The sequence below is a fragment of the Hyperolius riggenbachi genome, chromosome 4 (assembly GCF_040937935.1).
Source record: "Hyperolius riggenbachi isolate aHypRig1 chromosome 4, aHypRig1.pri, whole genome shotgun sequence".
In the NCBI taxonomy this organism is placed as follows: domain Eukaryota; kingdom Metazoa; phylum Chordata; class Amphibia; order Anura; family Hyperoliidae; genus Hyperolius; species Hyperolius riggenbachi.
The window spans coordinates 17,169,279-17,191,454 of record NC_090649.1 but is presented as its reverse complement, the minus strand read 5'-3'; the positions used below and the strand labels follow the sequence as shown (position 1 = coordinate 17,191,454).

The following is a 22,176-nucleotide window of genomic DNA, read 5'->3' as shown; positions in this document are numbered from 1 at the left end:
TCTGTGCTTTCTGTTTCCCATTGGTTTCTATGAGCGCATGGTGCAGTCAGGCTCCGGTCCGGCTCCGGTCCAGGTGCGTGGGCCGGATGATCCGGACCCAAAAAATAGCGCATGTTGGAAAAGTGTCTGGAGTCCGAATCCGATCCGGCTCCGTTCCGTACGTACATTCCGTTTGTACAGTATACGGTCCGGATCCGATCAGGCGAATCCGGACAGCGAACGCTAATGTAAACCGGGCCTTAGCGAGAAGCACAAGGAGAAAAAAAAACTGAAGGTGACCATCTTGTGGCCAAATAGTAAAACTACATCTACATATATTTTACATTACAATTTACACAATATAATAACATTAAAAATTAACTGTTTATTTCCCACACCAAAATATTACCCAAATAAAATTTTTAATGGAAAAAAATAATGCAATAAAAAAAAGACATAAATAGTTACCTAAGGGTCAGAACTTTTTAAATATGCATTTGAAGTGGGTATACTACGAATTTTTTTTAATTATAAGCTTGTAAATAGGGATGGATGCAAAATGGAAAAAATCACCTTTATTCCCAAATAAAATATTGGCGCCATACATTGTGATAGGAACAAAATTTAAATGGTGTCATAACCGAGACAAATGGGCAAATAAAGTACATAGGTTTTAATTATGGTAACATGGATTATTTTAAAGCTATAATGGCCAAAACCTGAGAAATAATGTTTTTTTTCCCATTTTTTTGTTATTAATCCTGTTAAAATGCATTTATAAAAAAAGAATTCTTAGCAAAATGTACCACCCAAAGAAAGCCTAATTAGTGGCGGAAAAAACAAGATACAGATCAATAAATTGTGATTAGTAGTAATAAAGTTATTAGCGAATGAATGGGAGGTGAAAATTGCTCTGAGGAGGATGCATAAGGTGAAAAATCCCTGCGGGCTGAAATGGTTAACCTTCCTGGCGGTAACCCTGAACGTAGTTCGGGGTAAGCCGAGCAGGAGATTCTCTCAGGCCCTGCTCGGCCGATTTGCCTACTTTTTTTTTTGCTGGACGCAGCTAGCACTTTGCTAGCTGCGCCAGCACACTGATCGCCGCCGCCCCGCGCCCGATCGCCGCTATCCGTCGCGGCGCGCGGGCCCCCCCCCCCAGACCCCGTGCGCTGCCTGGCCAATCAGTGCCAGGCAGCGCCGAGGGGTGGATCGGGACTCCCAATGACGTCGCTGACGTAGGTGACGTCATCCCGCCCCGTCGCCATGGCGACGGGGGAAGCCCTCCAGGAAATCCCGTTCTTTGAACGGGATTTCCTGATCGGAGATCGCCGAAGGCGATCGAAGCGGGTGGGGGGATGCCGCTGAGCAGCGGCTATCATGTAGCGAGCCCTGGGCTCGCTACATGATTTAAAAAAAAAAAAAAACTGCTGCGCTGCCTCCTGGCGGAATTTTTCATACCGCCAGGAGGGTTAAACAAACTTCTTCTATCTTTTACAATGCACTTCTTTTATATGTCTCTCTACTAATTAGTTTGGAATGTGTCTGACCTTTTCCTTAAATGGAGTTTGCCATTTTGATCCAACAAAGCACATAGACCTGTAACTTACAGTCTACAGCAGTGGTTCCCAACCTATTCCGGCCTGGGGAGCACTTTCTGACCAAATTTTTCTCTGAGGAACGGCGGGGGGGCTGGGTGTCTGCGCGACCTAGTGGAAAGTGCCGTGCACAGCAGGCTATGGGGGGGGGGGGGGGGCTGGGGTGCGGCTGCATAGCTGGCATAGTTGCCCCAGTATAGGGAGTTTAGTTGCCTCAGTATAGCTAGTATAGTGCCACAGTATAGCCAGTATAGTGCCCCAGTATAGCCAGTATAGTGCCCCAGTATAGCCAGTATAGTGCCCCAGTATAGCTAGAATAGTGCCCCAGTATAGCCAGAATAGTGCCCCAGTATAGCCAGTATAGTGCCCCAGTATAGCCAGTATAGTGCCCCAGTATAGCCAGTATAGTGCCCAAGTATAGCCAGAATAGTGCCCCAGTATAGCCAGTATAGTGCCTCAGTATAGCCAGTATAGTGCCCCAGTATAGCTAGTGCCCCAGTATAGCTAGTATAGTGCCCCAGTATAGCCAGTATAGTGCCCAAGTATAGCCAGAATAGTGCCCCAGTATAGCTAGTATAGTGCCCCAGTATAGCTAGTATCGTGCCCCAGGATAGCCAGTATAGTGCCCCAGGATAGCCAGTATAGTGCCCCAGTATATCCAGTATAGTGCCCCAGTATAGCCAGAATAGTGCCCCAGTATAGCCAGAATAGTGCCCCAGTATAGCCAGTATAGTGCCCCAGGATAGCGCCCAAGTATAGTGCCCCAGGATAACTAGTATAGTGCCCCAGGATAGCCAGTATAGTGCCCCGGTATAGCCAGTATGGGTAGGTGGTGCCCCCCGTCCGTCCCCGCCGCTGTTATTACCTTAACAGCGGCCGCTCTCCCCTCTCTGGCGCGTGTATTTTTTCAAGCAGGGTATCTCCCGGCTGCTCTGTGTGATGCGGCAGGAAGCAGGGCAGCGGCTTCCTGTAGCGGTGATATGTATCGCCGTTACTATGGTAACCGAGCCCTGCTTCCTGCGCATCACACACAAAGCAGCCGGGAGATACGCTGCTTGAATAAATACATGCGCTGGAGAGGGAAGAGCGGCCGCTGCTAAGGTAATAACAGCAGCGGCCGCGGGGACGGGCGGGATGGGGGGGAAGAGGACAGTCCTGCGTCCCGCGGACCACAGGTTGGGGATCCCCGCACGGCACACCAGGCAAAATCCCGCGGCACACAGCGATTGAAAAACGCTGGTCTAAAGTAATATAATACTTATTTAGACAACATAACTATTATGATAGGATAACCAAATAAAGTGTCATAATAAATAAATCAGCTATGTAAATGATTTAATTCTATAAATGTTTTATAAAGAAGTACTACAAATATTAATTTTATAAAGATTGTAAAAACCGCCAGGTGGCATCATTGTCCTAAATATAAAACAATAGGAAAAAGCCCTTGTTATGATTATTGCTTACATTCCAGAATGTCGGAAGAACACCTATAACCAAAACTTCTTACCGGTACCTCTCATAATATAAGTTTTTGTATGGTTTTGTCAGCTGAATCAAGGACATACTGTACAATAATGTCTTTCCCTAAAATGCCTTTCAAACCTTGTTAAAGAATACAGATATAGATGAAAAAATTATATATATATATATATATATATATATATACATACATACATATATATACTAGAATTGTTTTTTACATATTTTTAATTGAGAATCATCTTCTCTTTCTTTATAAGGAGCTAAGGAGCTATTGATTATTTTATCTCTCTACAATATAAAATGTCGTCATTGCTTCTTAAGATAATGGTATTAACCATCAATTTGTTTATACTTTCTCTGCCTTGCTATCTGTAACGATTGATGTCAGCACACAGAGAGTATCTGATTATTGATGATCTGCAGAATCACCAACAATACAGATGTATACCTGATTATGGGTGATCTGCAGAATCACCAATAATACAAGTATGACTAACCTCTGGACACCTAAAGAGTGTAAGTGCTTGGTGCAACTGTAAGGCTATCTCCAGTGGAGCGGGAGACACAGATACCACTGCAGCCTGTGACCACCTGAGGGGCAGGTGGCCCCTGACTGTGCAGGGACTAGCTCTTAAAGCGGATAGAGATAATATAGCAACCAGTGATTCCTTGATGAATTGGGAATCAGACTGTACTGCAGCCAGTAGACTCCTAGGGGTAGAGGCTACTGGCCGGACTGCAGGAAGGACTCTCTGAGGAGCAGGAGGTCCTTGCAGCTAACTGACACCTGGTGGACTAGAGTCACGGGTAATACAGACAGACTGATCACTCGAGGGATGAGTGACAGTCAGAAGGGTCAGAAAGGCCAGGTCAGCAACACACGAGCAGATAAGGTACAGTAACAGAAGCTGATTCGGTAACCCGGTACTGACAAGGTTGGCAACTGGTAGACAGATAGGCAGAGGTACCGAATCAGAAAGCAAGAGAGAGGTCAACAGAGCCAAAGGTCATAACAGATATCCGTATAGCACAATACTAGTATGGGGTGTGAGGTCCTTGGTCTCAACACCCGGGAACTAGTCTAGATGATACCAGAGGTAACACAGTTCCTAATCTTGGTGTGAGGTCCTTGGTCTCAACACCCTGGAACTAGTCTAGATAATAACAGAGGTGACACAGTTCCTAATCTTAGGTGTAAGGTCCTTGGTCTCAACACCCTAGAACTAGTCTAAATAATAACAGAGGTAACACGGTTCCTAATCTGAGGTGTGAGGTCCTTGGTCTCAACACCCTGGAACTAGTCTAGATAATAACAATACAATAATACGGATCCAGCAGATATTGGCTAAGTGTGAATTCCCAGCTCCGGCGGGTTCTAACACACTGTAAGATCTGACTGGTCTGAGTGCTCACACGTATGTATTCGCAACGGCAGACAACCAGCAACTGACAAGCAAGATCTATATATACTACAGAGCTCCGCAGCGCCGCCCCCAGCCACTCAACCAATCAGGAGTTCCACTGGGATCAGCTGATCATCCTGATCAGCTGATACCTCTCCTGCTGGCATAAAGGTCCTGTGTTCTGGCGCGCGCGTGCATAGCTCTCCATCTGTGTGCACTAGAAGGCCCAGACAAACCAGACGCATGCTGCTGTGCGGAAACCGCCGGTCTGAACGCGGAGACAGCCGCCGCCAGACCGCGCGGCGGCTTCTCCACTATTCATTACACTATCCTGTGTTTTTTTTTTTCTCTTTTTTTTTGGGGGGGGGGGGGTGGGGTGGGGTGCTGTGAGTCAAAGTCATTTTTTGCATCGAAAATGGCATTTTAAAATTACAAGAACATTTTTTGGGGGGAAATACATTGCATTTTCACAATATGGCGAAAACACAAAAAAAAATCATTATTTTTACCGCTAAATATTTTTATATTTTTAGTGCAAAAAATAATTTATTTCCGTGCGAAAAATTAGCAAAAAATCACAAACTTACTACAAAATGATGCCATTTTTTCTCTCTAAAGTCGAATTTAACATTATTTTCACAGAAATGTTAATGCAAAAAGAATCAAAAAGTACATAAATCCACAGCGCTTGGTGCTCAGAGCGGCCTCTGCTGTCTCACCACAGTGCTCAAGAAACAATAGTTCACAGTGACCATCACCAAAACAAATCAACAGGTCACTTTTCCATCCAGTCAAATAAGCATATTTATTTGCATTTAAAACATCGCGTATACAAGGACTTACTTCCAGGGTCCTTTTCACACGGACCCTAAGTAGATAAAAGCCTGTAGTGTATCACAATACACATATATCCAAAACGATCTCACGTAGATGTCAGATAGATTGCCCAGTCTCCAGTTCCGGCTAGTTTCGGCCTTGCGCCGTCATCATATATGTGATGTTTTAAATGCAAATAAATATGCTTATTTTACTGGATGGAAAAGTGACCTGTTGATTTTTTTGGGTGATGGTCACTGTGAAATATTGTTTTTGAGCACTGTGGTGAGAGTACAGAGGCTGCTCTGAGCACCAAGCGCTGTGGATTTATGTACTTTTTGCTTCTGAGACCGATTGTGGATGTGGTTGATCCTGAGCTGCTGGTGGATCATATATACATAAGATTGAGATTGGATCAGCGCTTGTATTTGCTACAAGAATGCAAAAAGAATATCAGCATTTTTGCTCATCACTGGTCCTGTAGCCTCCTCCCCTTTGCTTTTCACTGACTGCCAATTAGATTCATGCAGATGTTCCTCACCTGTCTGGTTGGAGATCTCGCCCTCTGCACAGGGCACACAGTAGTAGCAGCACCTCTGTTGTCCTTCCTGAGGGACCTTCCTGTATCCGGGGAGGCAGCTGGGAGTGCACACTGAAAAGGGGGCCTGTGGAAAAGTAGATCAAAATATTTGTAAAGTGATGGAGAAAATAGCCACCTATACTTATCTATTTTATTAGTATTGATTAGTATTTATATAGCACTGACATCTTCTGCAGCACTGTACAGAGAGTATATTGTCTTGTCATGTAATTCTTCCTCAGAGGGGCTCACGATCTGATCCCTACCACAGTCTATGTATGTATCATGTAGTGTATTTATTCATTTTTATTTTTTATTTATTTAAGTATTTATATAGCGCCAACATATTATGCAACTCTGTACAGAGTGTATTGCCTTGTCACTAGCTGTCCCTCAGAGGAGCTCACTATCTAATCCCTCCCATAGTCATATGTCTATGTATATATCGTGTAGTGTATTTATTTATATTTTTTATTTATTTAAGTATTTATATAGTGCCGACATATTATGCAGCTCTGTACAGAGTATATTGCCTTGTCACTAACTGTCCCTCAGAGGAGCTCACAATCTAATCCCTCCCATAGTCATATGTCTATGTATATATCGTGTAGTATATTTATTTATATTTTTTATTTATTTAAGTATTTATATAGTGCCGACATATTATGCAACTCTGTACAGAGTGTATTGCCTTGTCACTAGCTGTCCCTCAGAGGAGCTCACAATCTAATCCCTCCCATAGTCATATGTCTATGTATATATCGTGTAGTGTATTTATTTATATTTTTTATTTATTTAAGTATTTATATAGTGCCGACATATTATGCAGCTCTGTACAGAGTATATTGCCTTGTCACTAACTGTCCCTCAGAGGAGCTCACAATCTAATCCCTCCCATAGTCATATGTCTATGTATATATCGTGTAGTATATTTATTTATATTTTTTATTTATTTAAGTATTTATATAGCGCCAACATATTATGCAACTCTGTACAGAGTGTATTGCCTTGTCACTAGCTGTCCCTCAGAGGAGCTCACAATCTAATCCCTCCCATAGTCATATGTCTATGTATGTATCGTGTAGTATATTTATTTATATTTTTTATTTATTTAGTATTTATATAGTGCCGACATATTATGCAGCTCTGTACAGAGTATATTGCCTTGCCACTAGCTGTCCCTCAGAGGAGCTCACAATCTAATCCCTCCCATAGTCATATGTCTATGTATATATCGTGTAGTGTATTTATTTATATTTTTTATTTATTTAAGTATTTATATAGCGCCAACATATTATGCAACTCTGTACAGAGTGTATTGCCTTGTCACTAGCTGTCCCTCAGAGGAGCTCACAATCTAATCCCTCCCATAGTCATATGTCTATGTATGTATCGTGTAGTATATTTATTTATATTTTTTATTTATTTAGTATTTATATAGTGCCGACATATTATGCAGCTCTGTACAGAGTATATTGCCTTGCCACTAGCTGTCCCTCAGAGGAGCTCACAATCTAATCCCTCCCATAGTCATATGTCTATGTATGTATCGTGTAGTATATTTATTTATATTTTTTATTTATTTAGTATTTATATAGTGCCGACATATTATGCAGCTCTGTACAGAGTATATTGCCTTGTCACTAACTGCCCCTCAGAGGGGCTCACAATCTAGTACCTGCCATAGTCACATGTCTTACTTTGTACGTATCGTGTAGTGCATGTGTAATAGTCTCATTATATGGTAGAGAAAGAAAGCTCTTAAAGAATAGCACCTTCCGCAGCAAATTTAGGAAAAATATAACAAAAGTCTTTATTCAACATTAGGTGTAATAATAGTCACAATACTGTATTGATAATTCAGGGAAAAATAAAACCATTTAAAAAACAAATAAATATTCCAACATGATCCCTGCTGCATAGGAAACAATCACTCTAAATGCAATATATTGTATAATGACACAATGCTGCTGTCAGATATAACACCCCACAGTAGGCTCAATATTGATCCCAACAGGGGGAGAACCCGGGTTCAGTATACAACCTAGTGTGATGCAAGGCCAAAAAACAACTGTGCAATACAATCTTAAAGAAAAAACACATGAGTAAATACAGAGCTGGGACAAGGTCCTCCAGCACCCAAGGCTGAGACAGCAAAGTGCGCCCCTCCATCCCTCCCACCCCAGCCGTCACACACTGATTGCTATTAGACTAAGAGGCCCCTCCTCCATCCCTTCCATCCCAGCCGTCACACACTGATTGCTATTACACTAAGAGGCCCCTCCTCCATCCCTCCCACCCCAGCCATCACACACTGATTGCTATTACACTAAGAGGCCCCTCCTCCATCCCTCCCACCCCAGCCATCACACACTGATTGCTATTACACTAAGAGGCCCCTCCTCCATCCCTCCCACCCCAGCCGTCACACACTGATTGCTATTACACTAAGAGGCCCCTCCTCCATCCCTCCCACCCCAGCTGTCACACACTGATTGCTATTACACTAAGAGGCCCCTCCTCCATCCTTCCCACCCCAGCCATCACACACTGATTGCTATTACACTAAGAGGCCCCTCCTCCATCCCTCCCACCCCAGCCGTCACACACTGATTGCTATTACACTAAGAGGCCCCTCCTCCATCCCTCCCACCCCAGCCATCACACACTGATTGCTATTACACTAAGAGGCCCCTCCTCCATCCCTCCCACCCCAGCCGTCACACACTGATTGCTATTACACTAAGAGGCCCCTCCTCCATCCCTCCCACCCCAGCCGTCACACACTGATTGCTATTACACTAAGAGGCCCCTCCTCCATCCCTCCCACCCCAGCCGTCACACACTGATTGCTATTACACTAAGAGGCCCCTCCTCCATCCCTCCCACCCCAGCCGTCACACACTGATTGCTATTACACTAAGAGGCCCCTCCTTCATCCCTCCCACCCCAGCCATCACACACTGATTGCTATTACACTAAGAGGCCCCTCCTCCATCCCTCCCACCCCAGCCGTCACACACTGATTGCTATTACACTAAGAGGCCCCTCCTCCATCCCTCCCACCCCAGCCATCACACACTGATTGCTATTACACTAAGAGGCCCCTCCTCCATCCCTCCCACCCCAGCCGTCACACACTGATTGCTATTACACTAAGAGGCCCCTCCTCCATCCCTCCCACCCCAGCCATCACACACTGATTGCTATTACACTAAGAGGCCCCTCCTCCATCCCTCCCACACCAGCCGTCACACACTAATTGCTATTACACTAAGAGGCCCCTCCTCCATCCCTCCCACCCCAGCCGTCACACACTGATTGCTATTACACTAAGAGGACCCTCCTCCATCCCTCCCACCCCAGCCGTCACACACTGATTGCTATTGCACTAAGAGGCCCCTCCTCCATCCCTCCCACCCCAGCCATCACACACTGATTGCTATTACACTAAGAGGCCCCTCCATCCCTCCCACCCCAGCTGTCACACACTGATTGCTATTAGACTAAGAGGGCCACAGGGCCCACAACCTCCCCAACTCCTTAATATCTAGTTATCTGGCTTGCAGCCACTGCCATGTATCCCCTTTTCTTATTTCTTTCTGCTTCAAACACAATTAGGAATGACAGCTGAATGAATTGTGCGCCCCTCCTACACTGCGCCCTGAGGCTGGAGCCTCTCCAGCCTATGCCTCAGCCCGGCCCTGAGTAAATATCACATATATAAAAATAAAGTGCACAATTGCTTTTCACATATACAGTATTACTGGTGATAAGAGGATGCCTGGTAGAAAATTGAGGCAAAGGAGCAGCCCATAGGAAAAAAAGCATAAAGTGGAGTAGTGCAAAAAATAGGAGATACTCGGCCCAGCTATGATAAAGGTCAATCTCAGCAGCACTGCAGGGAACAAGGAATCCCCTCAAAGGACATGATCCCACTAGTTCTGCGGGCATCACCCCCGCTTTATCAAGGAGAGAGGATGGCGAGGGCATCCTTGTTCGTTGGGAACCCGGTGCTAAATCATTCGTAGATGACCTGATTCTGGGTCAGGGTTTCGGGAGCAGCTACCTCGCTGCGATCTATTGAAAGTCACCCCTTGAGCCAAGCTAAGCAGTGCCAAGGAGCCCAGGTCGCCCCCCTCCCCGGTGGGATCCGGCACGTAGAGCCGCTCGCCTCAGGACCGGAGCGCGGACGGAAGCGGGCTGCCTCTCTCCCGGAGCGCATCGCATGTTCATTGGGAATCTTTTTCGTAGACGACCTGATTCTGGTTCAGGGTTTCGTGTGTAGCAGAGCAGCTACCTCGCTGCGATCCATTGAAAGTCACCCCTTGAGCCAAGCTATGTGCTTGGCTGAGGAGCCAATGGGGAAAACCTACCATCTGTGGGATTATGACTGAACTCCTCTAAGTCATAATCCCCCCTAAACGTGACGATACTGCAGTGCCGAGGAGCCCAGGGACCCGGCGGGTAGAGCTGCTCGCCTCGGGACCGGAGTGCGGATAGAAGCGGGCCGCCTCTCTCCCGGAGCGCATCTCCAGCCCTATGTGAGGCATCCATTCGAAAGAGAATGTAGGGAAATATTGTCCCCACTCAGCCTTGTGGATGAGTTGTAGGGGTTGTAGCTACAAAAAGAACTCTTTACTCTAGAAATTCACATAGAGCGAGTCCCCCTTGTCAGGGGTGGATAGGGGTAACTGAAATGTGGCTGCAGGGGCCCAAAAAATGATATTTATATATGAAAACCAGAATATGAGCACCCAAGGTGTTGTGTTGTCAGGAAGGCATGTGTAAGGATTCCTCCTGTGGCGTGTTGAGTCCATTGCAGGTGGAGCCGCAAATGGACAGTTCTGGCTTGTCAGCCTGCATCCGGTTGTGCATTCGCAATGAGTCACATTGTCATTTGCAATTGCTCTGCAGTTCTGGGCAGCTCAGAATTCTGTTATCATTCCACCAATGGCTTACCACAGCTGAGCTGCAGCCAGATAGTCCTGGATTTCCTGCATGCATTTGTTATCATAGTCTTTCAGCTAGCAAATGGTAATCAAGCCAGCTCACGATTGAATGATTACCATTCAGCTGTGTGGAGATTTGCATGATTGCATCCATTGGCTGATGCCAGCATAAAAGTCTGCCTTTCCTTTTAGACCTCGCCCGTCATAGTTTCAGCTCTGTCTAAGCTGTTACTGGGTCTTTTGATACTGTGAAATATATTCCTTGTCTTGTTACCTTCTAGTTCAGTTATCTTGTGGAGCTACGATTATATATTTCCCACGGGGACATATATACGTACTCCTTCTAGTGCAGAGTATTTGTATTGTTTGTATTGCCTAGTTAGTTCGCTGTATTGCTCCAGATCTAGCTAGTCTCCTTGCTTATGTTATATATTGGTTCGTCGCCAATATATACATATTCTAGTCAGCGTTTGTTATTTTCCTTGTATTCGTGCTACGGTGATATATCAGTGCCGCTGATATATACATACTCCAACTGTTGATATCCTGTGTTCAGCTAGTCAGGCTGAACCTTTGCCTCCCTCTGATGTCACCCCCTGCCTGAAGTCCCTTTAGGGATGACGGATGATTGCCAAGTGCGACTGGCGGCGCCATAGTATGGCAGTCTCAGCTCTTGGCTTTCAGGCATTATCCCCCCCCCCTCCAGAACCTGTATGCGCCAAAACCAATTCTGGGTACAAACCCCCAATGTACTTGGCAAATAAAACTATTCGGATTCTGATCTTATTAACCGTTCCATACATGGAGATGTTCTCTCCTTAGAGAGTTTAATGGAATGACTAATCTAGTGGAATGGGGAAGGGAAGGATTATAAATTATTATTATTTCTTTGTATGATATATGATATCCTCCTGTATGTTACTCAAAGTAGAACTACAGTAAAGCCTTGGATTGAGAGTAACTTGGTGTAAGAGTGCTCTGCAATACTAGCAACAATCTTTGTGAATTTTGTACTTGATGTACAAGCAATGTCTTAGTATACAAGCAAAAAAAAACCTTACATGCGTCGCGTCACCCACAACTGAGCCGATCGTTCTTCTCTGGCGCTTTATAAATTCAATTAATAATAACAATACTTTATGGCACCTCTAGCTACCTAATACCGAGTATAGTTCTGGCTTCCTAATAATTACAGGCACCTGTAGCTACCTACGAAGGGCAAGAGAACTAAGAGAGAAGTGAGAGCGGAACCGGCCAGCACACTTGTGGTGTGGTTCATGGTTTGTTGGTTCATAGAGTCAGAGTGCGACGTCTAGGTTGCTAAGACATCTGTGCCTATAGGCTCCTGTGATGTAGATGTTAAAGCCACACACAAAGAAAAGGTTGGTGTGAGCCAACAGATGGCAATGATTCTGTTAGTTATAGTGAAAGTATTGTCTACATTTTTATTTTATACTATCTTACTATAACTGTTTTTAGATTGTGGAATGAATCAACTGGGTTTCCATTCATTCTTATGGGGAAATTCGCTTTGATGTGAGTGCTTTGGATTATCCGTAAACCAAGGTTCCACTGTAACTGTAACCACACCGTCAGCATAATGCATCACCCTTGAGTTAGTTACACTGTCTAGAGTACAGCCACTCACATATTAACAGCACCACGGATATGTTGGCACTTTATAGATCAATACTAATAATATTTATAACAAGTATTTGAGTGGCTATAGTCATATATGTACTCAAATGCATGATAACAAACCTGAAACCATGTGTAATGAATAGTGGAGATGCCGCCGTATGGGCAAGCGGCATGGCGGCTATCTCCGCGTTTCAGCCAGAGGCTGCTGCCGCGCAGCAGCGTGATGTTGCGTTGCCTGGTCCGTCTAGTTCACACAGATGGAGAGCTACGCGCGCGCGCGCCAGGACCTTTATTCTGCTAGAAGGGGAGTCAGCTGATCAGGCCGATCAGCTGACTCCAGCTATGCTCTGGATTGGCTGAGTGACTGAGGCGGCGCTGTGGAGCACTGTTAGTATATATAGAGCTTGCCTGTCACTTGCAAGCTGTCTGCTGTTGCGAACAGTTACGTGTTAGCGCTCAGACCAGAGTCAGATCCCACAGTGTGTTAGAACCAGCCAGAGCTGGGAATTCACACTGAGTCAGATTCCATTGATAGCTTAAAGTACTATTGCTCTGTTACTATTTATGTGTTAGACTAGTTCCAGGGTGTTGTGACCAAGGACCACACACCCAAGACTAGGAGATCATTGCTCTGTTACTGTTTGTGTGTTAGACTAGTTCCGGGGTGTTGTGACCAAGGACCTCACACCCAAGACTAGGAGATCACTGCTCTGCTACTGTTTATGTGTTAGACTAGTTCCCGGGTGTTGAGACCAAGGACCTCACACCTAAGTCTAGAACTGTGACACATTATTGTTACCTGTTATGACCTTTGGCTTTCATGACTATTCTCCTGTCCTCTGATTCGGTACTTCTGCCCATCTGATCATCTGTTGCCAACACTGCCTGTATCTGGATACCGAATCAGTCTTCCGCTTCTGTACTTTGTCTGTCCGTGTGTTGCCAACCTGGCTTGTCTGACCTTCCTGGCTGTCACCTAACCCTTGGGTGAGCAGCCTTACTGTACACCTGTGACACCTGCTCCTCAGGTGATTACTTGCTGCTATCTTAGTCCTTTGGTCACCAGCTCCTCTGGAGACCATCCGGCAGCATAGTCAGTGGATCCCTACCTCTCTAGGTCCACTGGCTGCAGTAAAGTCTGATTCCCTGCCTCACAGGGAATCCTTGGCTGCAGTACAGTCTGATTCCTTGCTCATCAAGGAATCACCAACTGCAGCCCAATCTTCAACATATCTTTCCAAACAGTGGTCCCTGCCCCTCAGGTGTCCACTGGCTGCAATAAAGTCTGATTCCCTGCCTCTCAGGGAATCCTTGGCTGCAGTAGTGTCTGTATCTCCCGCTTCTCGGGAGATAACTCCTCCAAGTACTGTTACACCAAACACTATACTACATTGGGTGTCCTGTGTCGAGCTATACTAGTATTATTGGTGATTCTGCAGATCACCACATAATCGAGTATTTCATCTGTATTATTGGTGATACTGCAGATCACCAATAATCAGAAAAGTCTGTGTTGCTGACACCAATTGTTGCACCATGTTTGTGAGAATCATTGTGGTTTATAAAGCTGACTTATAGAAGATTGTTTGTTTGTTTGTTTTTTGTTTTTTTCCAGAAACAATTGCTGGACTTTAATTCACTTTACTTCATTTAAAGTCATTGGGAATCCCTGTAAAAAAAAAACAAAAGCCAGATACTTACCTAAGGAGAGGGAAAGCTCTGCGTCTTAATAACCCTTCCCTCTCCTCTCCCGACGCCCTCCATGCAGCTCAGGATCCTCTGTTCAAATCCCTCACCGTGGGGGACTTCAGAAGTCTTCAGGAGCCGAGTCCTCCTAAAGACAGGCGGCTCCATAGTGCGCATGCGCGATTACGCGATAGAGGCTGCTCGTGAGTGCGCAGTATGGAGCGGCCCGTCTTCTGGAGGACTTCTGAAGCCTCCCTTGGCTGGATGGTGTAATGGTTAAGGGCTCTGCCTCTGACACAGGAGACCAGGGTTCGAATCTCGGCTCTGCCTGTTCAGTAAGCCAGCACCTATTCAGTAGGAGACCTTAGGCGAGTCTCCCTAACACTGCTACTGCCTATAGAGCGCACCCTAGTGGCTGCTGCTCTGGCGCTTTGAGTCTGCCAGGAGAAAAGCGCGATATAAATGTTATTTGTCTTGTCTCCCTTCAGCAACGGAGATAGCAGCATTCAACCAAATAAGTCGAATACTGCTACGGGGGATCCTGAGCGGGAACGGGCCTCGGGAGAGGAGCGGGAAGGCTCATTAGGACCCAGAACCTTCCCTCTCCTTAGGTAAGTATCTGACTTTTGTTTTTTTACAGTGGTTCCCAATGACTTTAAAATGGCTAAGTCTTCTCTGTGGTCTCTGTTATATCGCTGCAGGAAAATATTACCTGGCTAAGTCTCCTCTCTGGTCTCAGTTATATCGCTGCAGGGAAATATTACCTGGCTAAGTCTCCTCTCTGGTCTCTGTTATATCGCTGCAGGGAAATATCACCTGGCTAAGTCTTCTCTGTGGTCTCTGTTATATCGCTGCAGGGAAATATTACCTGGCTAAGTCTCCTCTCTGGTCTCTGTTATATCGCTGCAGGGAAATATTACCTGGCTAACTCTCCTCTCTGGTCTCTGTTATATCGCTGCAGGGAAATATTACCTGGCTAAGTCTCCTCTCTGGTCTCTGTTATATCGCTGCAGGGAAATATTACCTGGCTAAGTCTTCTCTGTGGTCTCTGTTATATCGCTGCAGGGAAATATTACCTGGCTAAGTCTCCTCTCTAGTCTCTGTTATATCGCTGCAGGGAAATATCACCTGGCTAAGTCTCCTCTCTGGTCTCTGTTATATCGCTGCAGGGAAATATTGCCTGGCTAAGTCTCCTCTGTGGTCTCTGTTATATCGCTGCAGGGAAATATCACCTGGCTAAGTCTTCTCTGTGGTCTCTGTTATATCGCTGCAGGGAAATATCACCTGGCTAAGTCTCCTCTGTGGTCTCTGTTATATCGCTGCAGGGAAATATCACCTGGCTAAGTCTCCTCTCTGGTCTCTGTTATATCGCTGCAGGGAAATATTACCTGGCTAAGTCTCCTCTCTGGTCTCTGTTATATCGCTGCAGGGAAATATTACCTGGCTAAGTCTCCTCTCTGGTCTCTGTTATATCGCTGCAGGGAAATATTACCTGGCTAAGTCTCCTCTCTGGTCTCTGTTATATCGCTGCAGGGAAATATTACCTGGCTAAGTCTCCTCTCTGGTCTCTGTTATATCGCTGCAGGGAAATATTACCTGGCTAAGTCTCCTCTGTGGTCTCTGTTATATCGCTGCAGGGAAATATCACCTGGCTAAGTCTCCTCTCTGGTCTCTGTTATATCGATGCAGGGAAATATTACCTGGCTAAGTCTCCTCTCTAGTCTCTGTTATATCGCTGCAGGGAAATATCACCTGGCTAAGTCTCCTCTGTGGTCTCTGTTATATCGCTGCAGGGAAATATTACCTGGCTAAGTCTCCTCTCTGGTCTCTGTTATATCGCTGCAGGGAAATATTACCTGGCTAAGTCTCCTCTCTGGTCTCTGTTATATCGCTGCAGGGAAATATTACCTGGCTAAGTCTCCTCTCTGGTCTCTGTTATATCGCTGCAGGGAAATATTACCTGGCTAAGTCTCCTCTCTGGTCTCTATTATATCGCTGCAGGGAAATATTACCTGGCTTACTCTCCTCTCTGGTCTCTGTTATATCGCTGCAGGGAAATATCACCTGGCTAAGTCTCCTCTCTGGTCTCTGTTATATCGCTGCAGGGAAATATTACCTGGCTAAGTCTCCTCTCAGGTCTCTGTTATATCGCTGCAGGGAAATATTACCTGGCTAAGTTTCCTCTGTGGTCTCTGTTATATCGCTGCAGGGAAATATCACTTGGCTAACTCTCCTCTCTGGTCTCTGTTATATCGCTGCAGGGAAATATTACCTGGCTAAGTCTCCTCTCTGGTCTCTGTTATATCGCTGCAGGGAAATATTACCTGGCTAAGTCTCCTCTGTGGTCTCTGTTATATCGCTGCAGGGAAATATTACCTGGCTAAGTCTCCTCTGTGGTCTCTGTTATATCGCTGCAGGGAAATATTGCCTGGCTAAGTCTCCTCTCTGGTCTCTGTTATATCGCTGCAGGGAAATATTACCTGGCTAAGTCTCGGATCCCAGTGGATTTCTGTGGTGATACGTAGAAGCTGGTCATCATCATTGGGAAGCTCCCGAAAATATCCAACTTGTCGTTTTTTTACTGTTTTATTTGGAAAAATGATAAAATTCAGCAAATCTAACTGTTCTCGTACATTTCCCTTCTCATCAAAGTGCATGAGGTCTCCACCGCTGGTGTTAAAATGGAGGTTTTTTAAATACAGATGAAGCTAGGGAGAAAAGTAAACATCTGAATATAAAGATGGCGTGAATAAAATGGCATAGAAGGTAATTGTTCCACACACTCTCTTGACACTCTACTCTTCCTGCTTGTGTAGTTACTGTGCACTATGCACTTAACTGCTTTTTTTGGCTGCACATTTCTTTACACGTAAAGAGGAACTCCAGTGAACATAATGTAATAAAAAAAGTGCTTCATTTTTACAATAATTATGTATACATTATTTAGTCAGTGTTTGCTCATTGTAAAATCTTTTAAATCCCTGATTTATATTCTGGCATTTATTGCATGGTGACATTTTTACTGTTGGCAGGTAAAGTAAGTGCTGCATGCTTTTTTGGCAGTTGGAAACAGCTGTAAACAGCTATTTCCCACAATGCAGCAAGGTTCCCAGACAGGAAACTGCCAGAAGTACCTCGGTACTCAGAGCTTCTTGTGGGAGGGGTTTCACCACAATATCAGTCATACAGCGCCCCCCTGATGGTCTGTTTGTGAAAAGGAATACATTTCTCATGTAAAAGGGGATATCAGCTACTGATTGGGAATAAGTTCAATTCTTGGTCAGAGTTTCTCTTTAAAGGACTTATGAGGTGAAAAAGAGAACTAAAGATTAATACCTGTGTGCAATGTTGTTCTATGGAGGATGCCTTCCACGCCCTCCCTTCCATTCCGCACAGTTTCTGTACATGTATGCAGCCCCAAGGCGCATCCCGACCCCACACCACAGGTCGGGCTAGCTTTCCCCGCATAAGATGGCTGCCAGGATTGCCGCGGCTGCGCAGTCCCCATAGACGTGAGTGCGGATGCACAGCTTTAGTGCCTCCTCCAGCCGCGTGACATCTCACAGGTCTATGGGGACTGCGTAGCCACGGCAATCCTGGCAGCCATCTTATGCGGGGAAAGCTAGCCCGACCTGAGGTGTGGGGTCGGGATGCGACTTGGGGCTGCATACATGTACAGAAACTGCATGGAAGGGAGGGTGTGGAAGGCGTCCTCCATAGAACAACATTGCACACAGGTATATATCTTTATTTCTCTTTTTCACCTCGTAAGTGCTTTAAAAGGATGCTTAAGTCATACAAAAAAAATGAGTTTTACTCGCCTGGGGCGTCTACCAGCCCCCTGCAGCCATCCTGTGTCCTCCTAGTCTCGATCAGATGCTCCTGTCCCTCGCCAGCAGCCACTTCTGTTTTCTGTGGCAGGCCCGGCAGGCCTGGGAATGGGAGTGATTCTTCGCCTTCCTGTCCACAACTGCGCCCTCTATACTGCTATTGCGGCCAGGAACACGAAGAATCACTCCTGTTCCCAAGCCTGTCGGGCCTGCCACAGAAAACGGAAGTGGCTGCTGGCAGGGGACAGGAGCATCTGATCTAGAGGAGGGCACAGGATGGCTGCAGGGGGCTGGTAGACACCCCAGGTGAGTAAAACTCATTTTTTTTTGATGACTTATGTGTCACTTTAACTCCATTCTGCCTGCACACCTGTCTTATGTATCCCCTACTGTACCTGTACACTCTCTCTGACATGCCCCCTTCTCTCCCTGCACATGATGTCATTATACCCCTCTCTGCCTCCCTTACAGGTCCCCTTCTCTGCCTGCACATTCTATCATTCTTGATCCCTTTTCTGCCTGTATACCTGTCACACTGTTTATTTAAAGGACACCCAGGGTGACATGTGACATGATGAGATAAACATGGGTATGTACAGTGCCAAGCACACAAAAAGCTGTGCTGTGTTCCTTTTTTCTTTCTTTGCCTGAAACAGTTAAATATCAGTCCTGACTCAGACAGGAAGTGACTACACTGTGACCCTCACTGATAAGAAATTCCAACTATAAAACACTTTCCTAGCAAAAAATGGCTTCTGAGAGCAGGAAAGATATAAAAGGGGTCAATAGTTCATAGATTTTAGGTCTGGCATACTTCAATGAATGTGTCATTGAGCAAATACAATAAAACAGTTAAAACTTAAAAAATAGATTTAAACATAAAATAAAACTGTGGAATATCTTAAAAAGTCCAACTGAAGCCTCCCACCTGAATGCTAATGGCTGCTAGATGTGGTATGGCAGGTAAAGGGTGTATGACAGTGCATCCTGATTGGCTGACGAGCACCTGCTGACCAATTTCAAATGTAGCTGGATGCATGTACTGCTGTGTTCTATTGCTTGTGTGTGTTGAATTTAGCATTCAGTATGGAGGCAGTGTTGGTGAGTTTTCTGGATGTGAGAGGTCCAGAGCCTGGGTGTGAGAGGTCCAGGCCCACCTGCACTTCCCTCCAGGTATCACGTGTTGGCCTTGGGGCCCCGGCCAGTGAGAGAGGTCTGGGGCCCCTGGCCATCGTGTGAACCAATCGTGTGTTTTTAAACGTTTTCTTTCAGCTCTAGGACATGGCGGACAGGTGAGCGGTTAGGGAGGGACCCCTGTGGGAGGGATGCCTGCACGGGGCGGTCCTGCTAGCGACGCAATCTTGCGATGGCGTCCAACTGAAGCCTCCCACCTGAATGCTAATGGCTGCTAGATGTGGTATGGCAGGTAAAGGGTGTATGACAGTGCATCCTGATTGGCTGACGAGCACCTGCTGACCAATTTCAAATGTAGCTGGATGCATGTACTGCTGTGTTCTATTGCTTGTGTGTGTTGCATTTAGCATTCAGTATGGAGGCAGTGTTGGTGGGTTTTCTGGATGTGAGAGGTCCAGAGCCTGGGTGTGAGAGGTCCAGGCCCACCTGCACTTCCCTCCAGGTATCACGTGTTGGCCTTGGGGCCCCGGCCAGTGAGAGAGGTCTGGGGCCCCTGGCCATCGTGTGAACCAATCGTGTGTTTTTGAATATCTTAAAAAGTCATTTTTAGGAGACGGAAGATAGATACAATCATTTATTTCATTTGTTTATTTTCGCCTCGGGTGTCCTTTAAGTATTTATGTATCACCGACATATTACGCAGCGCTATACAGAGTATATTGTCTTGTCAGTAACTGCCCCTCAGAGGGGCTCACCCCACCATAGTCATATGTCTATGTACTTAGGTACAATATGAAAAACTTGCACTCGGCACTCGGCTAAGCGGGGACGGAGGGTTGTGTCTGCATCCAGTGTATATATAAACTTCACCCCACCAGCTCTGCGGCAAGTGGCATCAGCAGAAAGACGTGCATCTGGTTATGCAGTGACACACAATTGATCCTAGTACAAAAAAAGATAGTCCAGGCACAGTCTCTTGACTGCTTCATTGCTCCATTAAGCCACGCTTATGTTACAAACAAATACATATACCACATATGCATCGATTTCAAACCTGAGGTTGGAGATGGTGGTGTAGTGGGTGGGATTCGGGTGACCAGGAGGTGAATGGACGGCACTATGTCTATGTATGTATACTGTAATGTATCTATCATGGTCTAGGGCCAATTTAAGGGGGAAGGAAATTAACTCATCTGTATATTGGGATGTGGGAGGAAACCCACATAGAAATCAAGAGAACATAGAAACTCTTTGCAGATGTTGACCTGGCTGGGGTTCAAGGCGGGGACCAGGCGCTACAGTGCAGGGCCAGAGTGCTAAACACTACGCCACCGTGCTGCCCACACTAGATCCCTTCTCTACCTGTACGCCCTCTCTCACATGACCCATTCTCTACCAGCACATTCTGTCACACTAGATCCCTTCTCTGCCTGTATGCCTGTCACACTAGATCACTTCTCTGTGTTCTATAGAGAAGAGGTGATCCTTAAGTCCATGGAGGCGGATGCCACTCATGGAATCGTCGTTGAGCACCTCTTCTCTATAGAACAGAGGGGGACATTTATCAAGAGTGCCTGAGACAAAATATTAGTCGGTTTTTAAAAATCCGTGCAGAACTGTCTCAGGCATCTTAAGAAATCACTAAATAGCGCAGATTTCTTCTAAAACTGTTGTAAAATAGGAGGAGCTATGTAGGTCTCTCAGACAGTGCAGTGTGTTAGGGGAATTGCTGTTGCTGAGGTAATCAACACACCTGCTGTATTGATAGCAGCAGGCTCTGAGGAGGAATTCAGCAGGGGGAGGAGCACATCACAAATCATATCTGGCTTGCACTCTGCACTATCTGTAGAACTGCTATCAAGCACTTCTTAATCTGTGGCAGTTTAGGAATGGATTTGCACTTTTCTTAACTGTAGTGCAGCTCTAGAAATGTATGCTAAACTGCCACTATTACCTAGAATTTAAGAAGGTTCTTATTATCATGCAGAACTGTTCTCCCTGCTGGTTAGAACAGATTAGGAAGAAAAAACTGTCAGTAACGCATTGATAAATCAGTGATTGCTGATCAGCAGCTGGCAGGCTGGTCGCTGGGCCCGCTGTGTTCACTGATAGGAGTGTGCACTCCAGCAAGTGTGAGCTTCCTCGTGTGTTGATGCACATATGTATTGCAGAGGAATGAGAGAGCTGCTTTGCCGCCACATTCTTGTGTTAGGCGGTCAGGAAACGGTTAAGACACACCCCTGGCACACCCCTAACCATACCCCCAACACACCCCTCATCATGTATATTACAAAGAATTTAGAATTAAAAGACTTATTTTCATCATTCAAACCACACTTGGGTTCGCTATTATTAGTTTACATCATTTTAACATTTGAAAATGAGAAATAAATCAATTTATTGATCTGTAAATTGGTCCTGAAAGAGTGACAGGGCGGAGGGATTTTGATTCCCAAAGAGGTCCCTCCTAAGCAGGAACAGTTGGGAGCTTTGTACAGAGGGGTGTGCCTCATTGATACAGGGCCATTCCTACCATAGGGCACAGGGGGGATTATCGCACCGGGTGACTGACAGCAAAAGGGGTGTCACCACAACCCCCCACAGAGGCAGAACAGGAGGGGAAGCAGCAGTGCTAGAAGGAGGGCCAGAACCCCCCTACCTTACCTGGGTCCCCTCCTTCTGCCTCTCTTCCCCTCCATATATTAAGCAAGCAGGCGCGGCGGGCGGATAATTACTTACACTCCAAGCGCTGGAACGCAGCGTTAAGTCATCACAACTCTCCGCCTTCAATGCCGCCCACTGTGCTTCCGCTGATCAGGAAGCACAGTGGACGGGTCTCATGGGCTGCGCCCCCCCCCTCCCCCCCCCCCCTCCTTGCCTCTTCTCGTAGACGGGGTGTTTTTACCCTCTCTCGGCTGTTGGCGCGGTGTGCGGGGGGCGTGGGCGGGGTGGGCGCCGCCTCTGATGATGTCAGTGCATGTGCACGTTTGGTCTGGAGACTTTGCCTCCCCGTTGTGGTGTTGCCGTGCCTGCCCTTCCCACCTCCCTCGGTGGATGACGCTTCGGCTTCTCCCC

The 22,176-nt window shown here is 46.0% G+C and overlaps 1 protein-coding gene across 1 annotated transcript in view; it reads right to left on the bottom strand.

Annotated features, from left to right (window-relative positions):
* LOC137504560 (vomeronasal type-2 receptor 26-like) overlaps positions 1–22,176 on the bottom strand; it is a 124,904-nt gene that overhangs the window by 21,256 nt on the left and 81,472 nt on the right. Inside the window, exons 5-7 of the mRNA XM_068233142.1 lie at positions 20,557–20,641; positions 16,618–16,845; positions 5,820–5,943 (exon numbers count right to left, since the gene is read on the bottom strand). Coding sequence (XP_068089243.1) covers positions 5,820–5,943; positions 16,618–16,845; positions 20,557–20,641 — 437 coding nt within the window. The remainder of the gene's footprint in view (positions 1–5,819; positions 5,944–16,617; positions 16,846–20,556; positions 20,642–22,176) is intronic.